Source organism: Onychomys torridus, chromosome 2, assembly GCF_903995425.1.
Source record: "Onychomys torridus chromosome 2, mOncTor1.1, whole genome shotgun sequence".
NCBI classification, from domain to species: Eukaryota; Metazoa; Chordata; class Mammalia; order Rodentia; family Cricetidae; genus Onychomys; species Onychomys torridus.
The window spans coordinates 147608604-147621404 of record NC_050444.1 but is presented as its reverse complement, the minus strand read 5'-3'; the positions used below and the strand labels follow the sequence as shown (position 1 = coordinate 147621404).

At 49.0% G+C, this 12801-nt stretch overlaps 1 protein-coding gene across 1 annotated transcript; it reads left to right on the top strand.

Annotated features, from left to right (window-relative positions):
- The first annotated feature begins 2595 nt into the window (after positions 1-2595).
- Positions 2596-11618, top strand: LOC118577042 (CAMPATH-1 antigen-like). The gene is made up of 3 exons (XM_036177021.1): positions 2596-2660; positions 9830-10212; positions 11277-11618. Exons 2-3 carry the CDS (start codon positions 10162-10164, stop codon positions 11454-11456), a joined length of 231 nt encoding a protein of 76 aa, XP_036032914.1. The 5' UTR covers positions 2596-2660; positions 9830-10161; the 3' UTR covers positions 11457-11618.
- Positions 11619-12801: the final 1183 nt, after the last annotated feature.

Below are 12801 nucleotides of genomic sequence, written 5' to 3'. Positions count from 1 at the left end.
ACAAAACAAACAAACAAACAAACCTAAATAAAAATTAAATAAGAAATAAAATTAGACTGTTAATATTCTGACCCGCCCCTTGGCACTGCCCTGCATCCTGACATAAAAACCTCATTTTAAGAAAAAACTCTCCCTTCCTCTGGCTCTTCGCTCCCCTCCTTTCCTGCCATGAGGTGCGCACACCTCCGCTTTTCGTCTCGTCTCTTCTCTTCCTCTCTCTCCTTTCTGTCTCTGTTATAATAAACTCTTTCTCCGCAGATGCAGCACCTTGGTTGTGAATGAATATCGTCTTGCCTGTCGCCCACCTCTACATCTGCCCAGCGTGCCAGCATGTTTCCCTGCACGTGCAGTACCCGTGCAATATCCTAACGCTACCGACGCAAAAGTAACTAGAAACAGTTAGTTAGGACCGCACACTTGGTCCTCACCAGGCCACGGTGTGACCTTGGACACATCTATATCTCATTTCCTTCACTTGTAAAATGAAGATACTGCCTACCTGACAGGGTTGCTGGGGTGGTTAAGTGATGTTAATGTAAAGTACTTAAGAAAACACCCGAACAGATGTTTTAAAAAATATTTCTCGCCAGGCAGTGGTGGCACAGGTCTTTAACCCAAGCACTCTGGAGGCAGAGGCAGCTAGATCTCTGAGTTCAAGGTCAGCCTCAGCTACAGAGTGAGTCCCAGGACAGTCATGTGGGTCAAGAACCCGTTGGTTGAATGCCAGATATTTACATTATGATTCATAACAGTAGAAAGAATAGAATTATGAAGAAGCAACAAAATACTCTGATGGCTGGGGGTCAGCACGGCGTGAGGACCTGTATTGGGGTGACAGCATTAGGAAGGTTGAGAAGCACCGTAAGCTCTCCTCAGAATCACTTCCCAACCCTTGTCACTCAGGTGCCATCCTAGGGACCCTGGAAATCTGAGGTCGTCAGCTCCAAATAAGCCTCGAGTGCTGAGACCTTGGAGACCCACACTCCCCAGCATACCCTCTTTACTCTGGGATGGAGCTCCACTGCTCTGCTGGCTGCCTCTTTATCCCGTCCACAGTCTGAGTTCCTGTTCTTTGTTCTTTCTCTTCCTTCCTTCCTTCCTTCCTTCCTTCCTTCCTTCCTTCCTTCCTTCCTTTCTTTCTTTCTCTCTTTCTCTCTCTCTCTCTCTTTCTTTTTTTGTTTGTTTTTTGTTTTGTTTTGTTTTGCTTTTTAGAGACAGGGTTTCTCTACATAGCTCTGGCTGTCCTGGAACTCGCTCTGTAGACCAGGCTGGCCTTGAACTCCTGAGTTCTGGGATCTCAAAGGCATGCGCTGCTGCTGCTCTGCTGCCACCACTGGCTGAGTTTCTATTCTTGAGTGGACAGAATCTACTTGACTTTTAGGTCATTTCCTGAAAGATGCTTATCAAGTCTGGCTCCTTTGTGGTTAAGTTTATTGGACACTAGCAGCTCAGGGAGGAAGCGAACGAAGAGAGGGAGTCTAATTCTAAGTTTATGGCGTCCCTTAGAATAAAACCTAGCAGCTGGGGTGGTGGTGGCAGCACATGACTTTAATCCTGGCACTATGGAAAGCAGAGGCAGGCGGATCTCTATGAGTTCGAGGCCAGCCTGAGCCACAGAGCGAGTTCCAGGACAGGCTCCAAAGCTACACAGAGAAATCCTGTCTCAAAAAGCCTAAATAAATAAATAAATAGAACCTACTGCTCAATCTCCTTCCCCCTCTTTGCCACCCCTACAGCCACCACCTCCGGTGAAGCCTTTATGTCCTGTCCTCTACCCTCCTCAACTTCCAAGCAGCATGCTCCTTCCCAAGTGTGGGATACCTTCCATTGCTTCTCTAGAATTCTTCTTCAAAAGCCTACCCAGATGCCCCTCCTCCAGGAACCAGCTCAGATGCCCCTCCTCCAGGAACCAGCTCAGATGCCCCTCCTCCAGGAACCAGCTCAGGTTCTTCTCCCTGCCCTTAAGCTGACCTATATTCTGCTTTAAAGCGGATACCATGATGACCTTCCCATTCAGTTTTGTGAACTACAGTGATCCTCCCATAGGCAGTGGTCCTGAGAGAAGAGTCCCTTTCTCACTCATCTTGCCCCAGCTTGTGAGCACTGTAATGCCCTCGAGTGAGCACCCCCCCAAAGACCACCAAGGAGCCAACTTCTTATGTAAGAACAAAAGGTTTCCTTTATTCCGGCCTAACAGGGACTTCCCCAACACCACTTTACAGTAGGTGAGGAGAGGGATGGCCCAGAGCACTCACTCGAAAGGGTTTATATAGGAAAGGTTCACATGCAGAATGTTACATATCTTGGGGGCTAGGGATGAGGTAAGCATAAGGTTACTAATTGCTAACAGGATTCAGGGTTCCTATTGAGACATAAATGTTTACTCCCTATGTCCTGCTTTTGTTGACACATTCAGATTTATTGTTGCAGTCCTACACTCAAGTTCAACTTCTGGTCAATCGAGCCCATTACTCCTCATATCTTGTTTTGCGAAGTCTAGGATACACAGATTTATTATCCCAGCCTTATCTTTCCCATAGGTTCAACTTTTGGTCAATTAAAAAAAACTGCTGGTCAGCAAATACCTCTAGAGGAAGAAGGAGGAGGGGGAAGGAACATCTTTCAAGATGGCTACCTTTCAGTACCAATAGATTGGAAGAGTAAGTAAGCAAAAAGGTGGATGGATGGATGGATGGATGGATGATTTACCTTGATAGAAATTTTAGGACAGCCTGGGCTATATTGTGAGTTCCAGGCTAGTCTAACTACCAGAGTGAGATCCTGTCTCAAAAACTGCAGCAACAAAGATTTACCTTGACTGTTCCATGGTGCTATTAAGTTAAACTTCTCTCCATGAAAATTCAAATCTTAGGGCAATCACATGACCACACTGTAAGGGGTGCTACAACACCTTCCCTTGCTTTATCCCAGTTCATCATGGACAAGCAAGGTACATAATGAGAACTTGTTCTGTGTGGGCCTGTGCTAGGCCCTGGGGACAGTTATTAAAGAACACTGTGCAGCTGTGCTCGGTGGCATAATATTACATGCCTGTAATCCTGGACTCACAGGGCAGAGGGGAGAGGATCACAAGTTTAGGGGCAGCCTGCGCTACACGGTGAGACCTTGTCTCAAAGAAGGGTTGGAGAGGAGGAGAGGGGCAAGGGAGAGGTATTTCCCCCCTTCCCCATCTCCTCCTTCCTACACCTCTCCTCCCCCACAACCCTTGCGAGAGAATACTGTACAGTTGGGATGGGGCGGCAATCCAAGGTGCTGTGTGTCCACAGGTCTCCAGCGAGTCTGAACATTAGCAGTTCTTCCCAGTGTCCAGTCCTGACCACTCATCTGGACGCACTTTCTCCCTTTCTCTCTTCTTGCACCTTGATTTCTTCAGTGTTTATGGAACCCTGAAATTGCCAGTCTTTTTTGTCTTCCCCCATGTGAACGTCAGCTCGTGGGTAGAGACCGTGGTTTTTTGTTCACTGCTGTAGCCCTATAGCCCAAACGGAAGCCAGGAACAGGCAACAGCAGGTAGCTGAGAGACATAGTGCATATGTCCAATGGTCTGCCTTCCACATTAGTTGTATCCAGTCTGAGGTTAGCCCTGTGCACTGCGGTTTTCTCTGCTAACACTGTATTTCTGAAATTTGCATTTGGTTCTTTTTTTCTATTTCAGCTATTTTTTGGTTTTGGTTTTGGTTTTTCGAGACAGGGTTTCTCTGTGTAGCTTTGGTGCCTGTCCTGGATCTCACTCTGTAGACCAGGCTGGCCTTGAACTCACAGAGATCCACCTGCCTCTGCCTCCCCAGTGCTGAGATTAAAGGCGTGCACCTCCACTGCCCAGCTCAGCTATCTTGTCTTATATGTCTTTGCACAGTCCACGTGCAGTTGCTGAAAAGTCATATTGATAATTCTATTATCTAGCCCCTTCCATGAGACTCTTCGTTGTCTGTCCTTTTCTGTTTGATTTGTTATCATGTGGTCCCTGTGACGGCTGGCCTGTTGTTTCCTGTTTCCCTATTGTACTGGCTAATCTTATGTCATCTGGACACAAGCAAGAGTCCCCTGTAAGGAGGGAACCTCAATTGAGAGAATGCCTCCATAAGATCGGGCTGTAGCCGGGTGGTGGCGCACATCTTTAATCCTGGCACTCACTTCCCTGACTTCAATTTCTGGAACCTGTATGGTGGAGGGAGAGGGCCAACCTCTGTTCTCCCTCTGTGGCCTTCAGGAGGTACCTAGGTTTAGAAGAGGTTGGGAGGTTGGGGCCCCAGGATGGGATGAGTGTCCTTTTAAGAACAGGAAGAGGGCTGTTGGGATGGCCAAGGGGTCTAAGGCACCAGACTCAAGAACAGGAAGAGACCAGGGCTCTGGTCTCTGTAGTAAGGGAGAAGGCAGAGAGAAAAAAGAACCACAAAAATGATTATTTTCTTCTTTTGAAGCCACAGAGTTTATGACATCCTGTTAGATGAACCTGAGCTACAACAGTAACCAGGGAAACAGTTAATGCCATTAAAACTAGGTTCAGCCAGGCATGGTGGCACATGTCTTTAATCCTAGCACTTGGGAGGCAGAGGCAAGAGGATCCCAGTGAGTTCCAGGCCAACCTGGCCTACAGAGTGAGTTCACAAGACAGCCTGGGCTGTTACACAGAGAAACCCTGTCTCAACAAAAAAACAAACACACACACACACACACACACACACACACACACACACACACACACACACCAAAACAAAACAAAACAGAAAAAAACCCAAGCAAACAAAAAGATCCAGCAGTAAGGTATTTTCTTAATTAGTGATTGACAGGGGAGAATCCAGCCCATTGTGATTGCTTCCATCCCAAGGAAGCAAACTGAGCAAGCCATGAAGAGCAAGCCAGCAAGCAGCCCTCCTCCATGGCCTCCATATCAGCTCCTGCCTCCAGGTTCCTGCCCTGTTTGAGTTCCTGTCCTGGCTTCTTTTGATGATGAACAGTGAGTGCTATAAAAGTGTAAGCCAAATAAACCCTTTCCTCCCCAACTTGCTTTTTGGTCATGGTGTTTCATCGACGCAATAGAAACCCCAGCTAAGACAATACCTTCACCCTGACACCCAGAAGCCAAGTGGGGAGCTTGCCTGCTTGTTTGGGTCTCTACCTTCCTTCCTTCCTTCCTTCCTTCCTTCCTTCCTTCCTTCCTTCCTTCTTTCTTTCTTTCTTTCTTTCTTTCTCTTTTCTGGAAGAGAGAAATACTTTCAGGAGTGAAGCATCACAAATGCAGCCTCCCTGCTCTCAGCCCATGCATTCTTTTCTACACTGGTAACTCCTCAGTATAGAGCCAGGGCTTGTCCATAGTAACCAGACCAATCAATGCCAAGGCTTGGCAGTGGGGTGAAAGTGGACACCTTAACTTTCACTCATTCTTTCAGTGGTCCCTGACACCTGTTAGTCCCATGTCCTACCCTCTGCTGGGTTGGAAAGGTGACAAGTCCTAGCCCAGGTCACAAAAGACAGTACAATCGTCTGTTGTTGTCTATTGATTTGTGTCTTGTTTTGTTTGAAACAGGGTCTCGTGTAGCTCTGTCTGGTCTCAAACTCACTATGTAGCCGAGGATGACCTCGATCGAACCTCTACTCCTGAGATTACAGAGGTGTACCACCACACCTGGTTTTACGTGCTGCAGGGCATGAAAACCAAGCCCTTGGGTCTTTGAGGGAAGTATCTTCCGAGCACAGTAGTCTTCAGGGTAGCGGAAGCAGCTCTTGAAGGTGAAAAGACACCTCCATCTTGGAGGGAGTTTCACAGAGGAAGCGGAAAGTTTCTCTGGGCAGGGGCTTTGGGTGTGAATACTGGGGAAGGGCAGAGGAAATGCCTGGTGTCATGAGGCTGAGGCAGCCAGGGCAAGAACAAGCAGGGCTGGGTGAGGACTAACTAGGAATTGGTGTGTATGCCCAGGGTAGTGGGAGATGTTACCAATGAGGTATGAAGCTGGGGAAGAAGGCTGGGTAGGGGTGCTTGGTCATTATACTGAGAAATCTGGTCTCCCTCCCTGAGGAGTGGCATAGACTCTCCTGCTTTGTCAGGGCTCAGGAGTCCACCTAGATAAGGTGTCTGATGGAGCACAGCCATTGGGAGGTCAAGCCTGTAATTCTAGCACTAACTTTGCCTTACCTTCAGTTTTTCCATCTGTCAAATGGGGCTTTCTTAAAGCCCTCTCAGCTTGGCAACCGGTCTTCTGTCTATTCAAATACTGTCAAGACAGAATGTAGCTGCTCAGAGGTGAAGAGAGGCAAATGTTTGAAACCCTACTTCTTTTCTTGGTTATGGACAGACAGCAGACATATCTCCACGTCCAAGCCCTCATGACCCTTCAAGATGTTCCCAGAACCCTGATGTCCCATCCCGTCCCACCCCACATTACACCTACACTGATAGTAGCATCACCTCAGATCTCACGTCTCCAGATCTGAAAAGGATACTTTGGGGCTTTGCAAGATAATATTTCTGGGAGTGTAGATCAGTAGTAGAGCACATGTTTAGTAAGAACACATATTTATTGTGCAGTCATGGGTTCAATACTCAGGGCTGGAAATATAACTAAATAAAAATGAGTTTTTATTAATCTAAAATAACTAAATAAAAATAAGCCAGTCAGTGGTGGTGCATGCCTTTAATCCCAGCACTCAGAAGGCAGAGGCAGGTGGATTTCTGTGAGTTTAAGGCCAGCCTGGTCTGCAAAGTGAGTTCCAGGGCAGCTAGAGTTGTTAACAGAGGGAAACCCTGTCTTGAAAAACCAAAAGAAAAAATAAATAAATAAGTTTAAGGAGTTAGTGAGATGACTGGACAGGTAAAGGTGCCTGCCGCCAAGGTTGACGACCTGAGTTCAATCCTCAGGACCCACACTGTACAAAGGAACAAACCAACTCCTGAAAGGTGTCCTCCAACACTCATGGGCACATGTGTGCCCCACAGTGATACTTTTTAAAAAGTTTACTTCCAGGCTGGAGACATGGCTCAGCGGGAAAGAGTACTTGCTGCTCTTCCAGAGGACCTGAGTTCGAACTCCAAAACCCATGTATGGTGGCTCACAACTGTCTGTAGCTCCAATTCCAGAGGATTGGACACCCTTTTCTGGACAACCTGGGTGGGCAGGTCAGCTCTGGGGTTCAGGCGTGCTAGCTTCTTCCCAAAAGTGAGGAGAGCCGGGCGGTGGTGGTGCACGCCTGTAATCCCAGCACTCGGGAGGCAGAGGTAGGTGGATCTCTGTGAGTTCGAGGCCAGCCTGGGCTACCAAGTGAGTTCCAGGAAAGGCGCAAAGCTACACAGAGAAACCCTGTCTCGAAAAAAACCAAAAAAAAAAAAAAAAAAGGAGATAATTGTCCAGTCAGTGGCCAGTTTTGGCAGGACACTCGTGGGCTTCAGCATGGGCCTCTGATTTCCTGCTGCTGCGCACCTGCTATTCCCTTGGCTCCCAGGCATCCCAAGAGTCACCTCTTCCTGGGAGAGCAGCAGAGAGCTATGGGAGGGGCTGACTGTCACACCCCCCCTCCGCTCCCGCCTTTCTCCCTTAAGCTTGGTTCTCACTTTTTTAGTCCCCTCAGCTTTATCACAGGAGATCAAGGTCCCTAAAGCCACCCAGGTTCACCTAGGCCTATGACAAAGGCCCTGACCCACATAAGAAAAACCAGGGAATCCCCTTACCCTGTGGCATGCAAATACAACACCAAATAGACTAAGCCAGAGGGAATGGGTGAGGCCGGAGCTGGGCTGCTGAGCCAAGGAATCAGGATAGGGAGTCAAGAGTTAATCGGGGACTGGGGAGTGCCTGCCTAGTTCCTGCGAGGGCCTCAGCATCACATTAAAGGCAAACAAAACAACGAAAAGCACTCCGTCAGTGCACTCCCTGGACGTCCCACACATGGCTTAGGCATCAAACAGACCTAGACTCAAGTCCAAATGGCTCTGAACTTGGACGAGTCATTTTTTTTTCATCAGCCAAATGGGGTAATTATTTCCCAGTATCACTGAGACCACGGGTGTTTTTGTTTTTTGTTTTGTTTTGTTTTGTTTTGTTTGTGTGTGTGTGTGTTGTTGTTGTTTTAATAAGTTAGGGCACTGTCCAAACAGTCTGGAGCTCTCCCACAGTGCTGCCTCGTCCTAATTCCTGGGTGCTAGCTAGCCTGCGTTCGCCTGCTTGTCCGCAGTGCCCACTTGTCCCTCCCAGAGTGCCATGAAGTGCTCAGCTCCTCTCTTCACCCAAATCCCAAAACGGGGCCAAAGAGACTTCAGGAAGGGGCAGGAGAGATGGCCTAGCAGTTAAGAGCACTTGCTGCTCTTGCAAAGGATCTGGGTTCAATTCCCAGCACCTACATACAGCCAGCTATAACTTCAGTTCTAGGGCATCTGATGTCTTCTTCTGGCCTTCCCAGGTACCACCACGTACATGGTGCACACATGTACATGCAAATGAAACACACACTTTTTTTTTTTTTTTTTTTTTTTTTGAGACAGGATTTCTAGCCCTGGCTGTCCTGGAACTCACTCTCACTGTAGACCAGGCTGGCCTCAAACTCAGAGACCCACCTGCCTCTGCCTCCTGAGTGCTGGGATTAAAGGCGTGGGCCAACACTGCCTGGCACCCACACACATTTTAAAAATTTATTTTTTCAAATATTTATTGCAAAATAATCCACTTGAAATGAAGAGCCTGAGGCCCAGATGGAATAAAGCCTGACTTAAAAATTCACCCATCCTTGACACCCTGTCCTGAATCTAAGTGATCCCGAGCTTTCACAAAACTGATGGCAGTATCCACCCCACTCTCTTAGTTCCTTTGTCTGTTTCTAGACATGCCCAGGTAGTGCAGGATGGCCTCAAAGTCACTGTCTATCTGTGGCTGCCCTTGATCCCTCATCCTGCTCTACCTCACTGAGTCATGATATTACAGGAACTCAGTCTTTCTACCATCTATATAACAGTTTCTAGTGTTGGGTATTATTACTACACAGGGGGTTTTGTTGATTTGAGACTGGATCTTACTATGTAGTCCAGGCTGTCTTGGAAATCACTCTGTAGACTAGACTAGCCTTGAACTCACAGAGATCCACCTGCCTTTGCCTCCCAAGGTCTGGGATTAAAGGCATGCTTCCACATGCCTGGCTAGTACTCTTTAAAATAAATAGTGTGGCACACTCCTTTGATCCCAGCACTCAGAAAGCAGAGGCAGGCTTGTTGTCTCTTTTTGTTTCTTAGTGATTTATTTTTATTTTATGTACATTGATGTTTTGCCTGCATGTATGTCTGTGTGAGACTGTTGGATCTTCTGGAACTGGAGTTACAGATGTTAGCTGCCATGTGGGTGCTGGGAATTGAACCCAGGTCCTCTAGAAGAGCAGCCAGGGCTCCTAACCATTTCTCCAGCCCTTTGTTGGCTCTTTTTAAAATAACTTATTAGCCAGCAGGGTGATGCAGGCCTGTAATTTCGGCATTCAGGATGCTGAGACAGGAGGATCCTGAATTTAAACACAGCCAGAGTGATAGAGACCAAGTCTCAAAATATATAAATAAAATTAAGGATTATCACTGGTGTGGTGGTGGTCCACACCTTTAATCCCAGCCTTTGGGAGGCAGAGGCAGGAGATCTCTGTGAGTTTGAGGACAGTCTGGTCTACAGATTGAGTTCCAGGACAGCCAGGGATACACAAAAAACCCCTACCTCAAAAAATTTTAAAAAATAAATAAAAATAAGGATTATCACTGCATTTGATCCTCCAGCATCTCCTCTCTCTCTCTCTCTTTCTCTCTCTCTCTCTCTCTCTCTCTCTCTCTCTCTCTCTCTCGTTAAAGACTGAGGTCGAGTTGTCAAGTGATGAAAGTGAATTTTCGTGGCCAGGACATGGTTCCAAGCCCAGGCAATGCTGTGCACTGCCCTCTTGTTACCCTCATCTCCTGCCTGGGCTTTTGAAAAGCCAGAATTCATCTACCAAGTCTTGGAACCTTGAGGCTAGTTTCATCCACCCACACGTTTGAAAGCTCCCTTCCCTGCCCCCAGGCCCTCCTTCTCTCCTCCCCTCACCCTCCCTAGCTCCTCTGCCTCCTAGTTCAAAAGCATCCAAACTCAGAGGCCTGCAGACAGCCCTGAGTTCATCTCTCAAAGCGGCTACCAGAGAAGATCCAGAATGAACGGCTTCCTCCTCGTCGTCACCATCAGTCTCCTGGTGGCAGTTCAGGTAAGGACATTTCTTAGACTCATGCCTCCAACACCAGGCCTCTACTGACTGGCTGGGCTAGGGTCAGGGAGGGAATGCAAGATCCTGGGGTAGCTAGTCTTCTACCACCGGGGCAGAGATAGATGGTCACCAACAGGAGACCTGGGATACCAGGAGGGCCTGTAGGCCTGGCCTTGCACTCCTTAGTGACCACAGACTGCCCTTGGGGAAGCCCATGGTCCCATGTGGGGAAACTTCATAGGGTGTCAGCTACATGGAGGTACTCAAAGGGTTCTGTGCAATTCTGGGTCATGGAGCATAGGGAGGAAGCCCTGTTGAGGAAAGCTGTAGGAACAGTCCTTTTAGCAGGGGTGAGGAGATGGCTGAGAGACTACCACAGGAGGCAGGGGGTCCCTGGCCCTGCTATGGAGAAGCCTTCGTGTGTGGGAATGCAGAGACGGAAATCTCTCGGTCAGTCTCTAAGTCACTCTGGGAGGCAGGCTTCGAGGCACCTGTGTGCCCAGAGGGACCTGATTACTACAGGAAACGGAGCCATCAAGTTCTCGATCAAGAACATCTCGATCAAGCGTCAAGGGCAGTTTGATTGGCACCAAAACTAGTGTGATTCCCATCAGGAATCAGTTGCTGCCCAATCAAGCATCAAGGACAGCTTGTCACATCTGGTCATTCCCACCCCGCATTCTGCCCCTTTCATCCAGCCCTGTCTCCTGTGACACTGCAGGCTACGATGGTCTCTTCTTGACAGGAGACAAACTGCAGTACCACAGACCCAGAAGCACCCCCATGTCTCTGGCAGGGGAAACCCTTCCTCAGGCTCAGGTCAAGGATGGGTTTCTGCTTCTCTCTGTGCTGGAGGACCTGGTGGTCTGAAACATGACAGGAAATTTCTGTGGGGACAGGAGAATGACAGGGGCAGAGACGGCCTCATCACTGCCTGTGATGAGGCAGGAAGCCAGACATCCCAACAGGGCCTATGATGGAAGCTTTCTGGAGGCCCAGAGTTGGGGAAACCTAGAGCTGAACCATGAGGTTCAAAGCTCCTGAGCACCACAATTCTCTTGCAGATACAAACAGGAGTCTTGGGACAGAATGAGAGCCAGGTGAAGCCTCCGACTCCTTCAGTCGTCACTGTCAAACTCCCTCCGAAACCCGCAAAGAGTGACGCCCCGTCCCTCATCAGTGTGGGTGCCTGCGGCTTCTTCTTTTTTGCCAACACCTTCATGTGTCTCTTCTACCTCGGCTGAGGTGACGATGTCGCTTCCACAGCCCTATGCTCCCCAGACCGCTGCCACCATCAGTAGCAAGAGATACCCCAACCCAGTCCTTGGAAAGGGTTGACACCAGAGATCCCAGGAAGTTGAAATTGATGGCCAATGGCCAAAACGGGGAGGTACGAATGAGAGGGGGCAAAGTGACACCCAGCTGGGGCTCAATAAAGTCATACTTGTGCTTAGATGGGGCCACACATGTGGTCACTGGTCGTTACTGATCCCAGGAGTCAAGTTTACGGTCACCGGCAGGGAAGGTGCTACCAAGACACTCCCCCAGGTTCCTACCTTAGAGTCACCTTGCAGGGACAAGGACAGGAGACTGCCACCCTCACTACCACCTTTGGTTGTACTTGCTTCACTTGTGCCTGAGTATTTGGGAGTGCTGGACCCAACCCCCCCCCCCACACCCACACTTTTCAGGCCCTCGACGCCTCAGGTTCAGACAGTCTCCCACCCCATGACCTAGGTGTCTTCATAATGACAGATGCAGGGAAACCATAGATCATTGTCTCTCTCAACTTCCCGGCTGGAGAATTGCAGACCCAGAAGCACCCCCATATCTGGGAAGGCTCACGGAAGAGCATCTCATGAGTCGCCTGTCCACATATCTCCTATCACAGGGATAGAGGATGAGGAGGCAAGAGTCACCACCCACACCCACAGCCAGAGAAGGCAGGAAGGGCAGACAGCTGCTCTAACCACTCTCCCCTGCTGGGCTTGGGGCTGCTGTTTGGAGCTGAAAATCAAGAAGGAAGCCCAGACTGGTCTCCAAAGGCTCCTGCCTCTGTGTCTTCCCAGGAACCTGGGCCAGCGGAGGACCTAAGTGACTACGGCTCCAGGTCTCTGATAACCTGACCTGTCACCTTGCTAGGGACCTAGCTCCTTTTCCTGGCTTTTCTGACTAAGGCCAAACCTTCAGGCTTCCAGATTTGAGTTGGAAGAAGCAGGGAGGAGCCCAAGGACAAGGCTTCTTGGGGTGTCAACCCCCTTCATCTCTCTTGCCATGACCATTGAGGTTTTCACCTTGGACATATCTGTAACCCTAGAATACTTTCCTCTGCCTCCTCTATCTGGCCTGGCTAACTCCTTCTCATCCTGTCTGTCAGCTAGGGGTGCTTCTTCAAGAGAGGAAGCCTTCTGCGCCCTGAACTCCCATTAGAACCCTGCACTGAGATGGGCAAAAGGGGCTCAGTTAATGGTTGTGCCCTGCCCCCACAGCCAGGGAAGCAGAACTGGGGGACACTCCAGTTAGTCTGGTTCTGGTGACAAGAGGAGGCTGTACAAGGAGGGAAATCAACCTGAGGAGGGGCCAGAAGGG

Coding starts and splice junctions, on each gene's coding strand:
- LOC118577042 (XM_036177021.1), top strand. CDS start 10,162: ATGAACGGCTTCCTCCTCGTCGTCACCATCAGTCTCCTGGTGGCAGTT. Junction 10,213..11,276: donor GTCTCCTGGTGGCAGTTCAG/GTAAGGACATTT, acceptor ATTCTCTTGCAG/ATACAAACAGGAGTCTTGGG.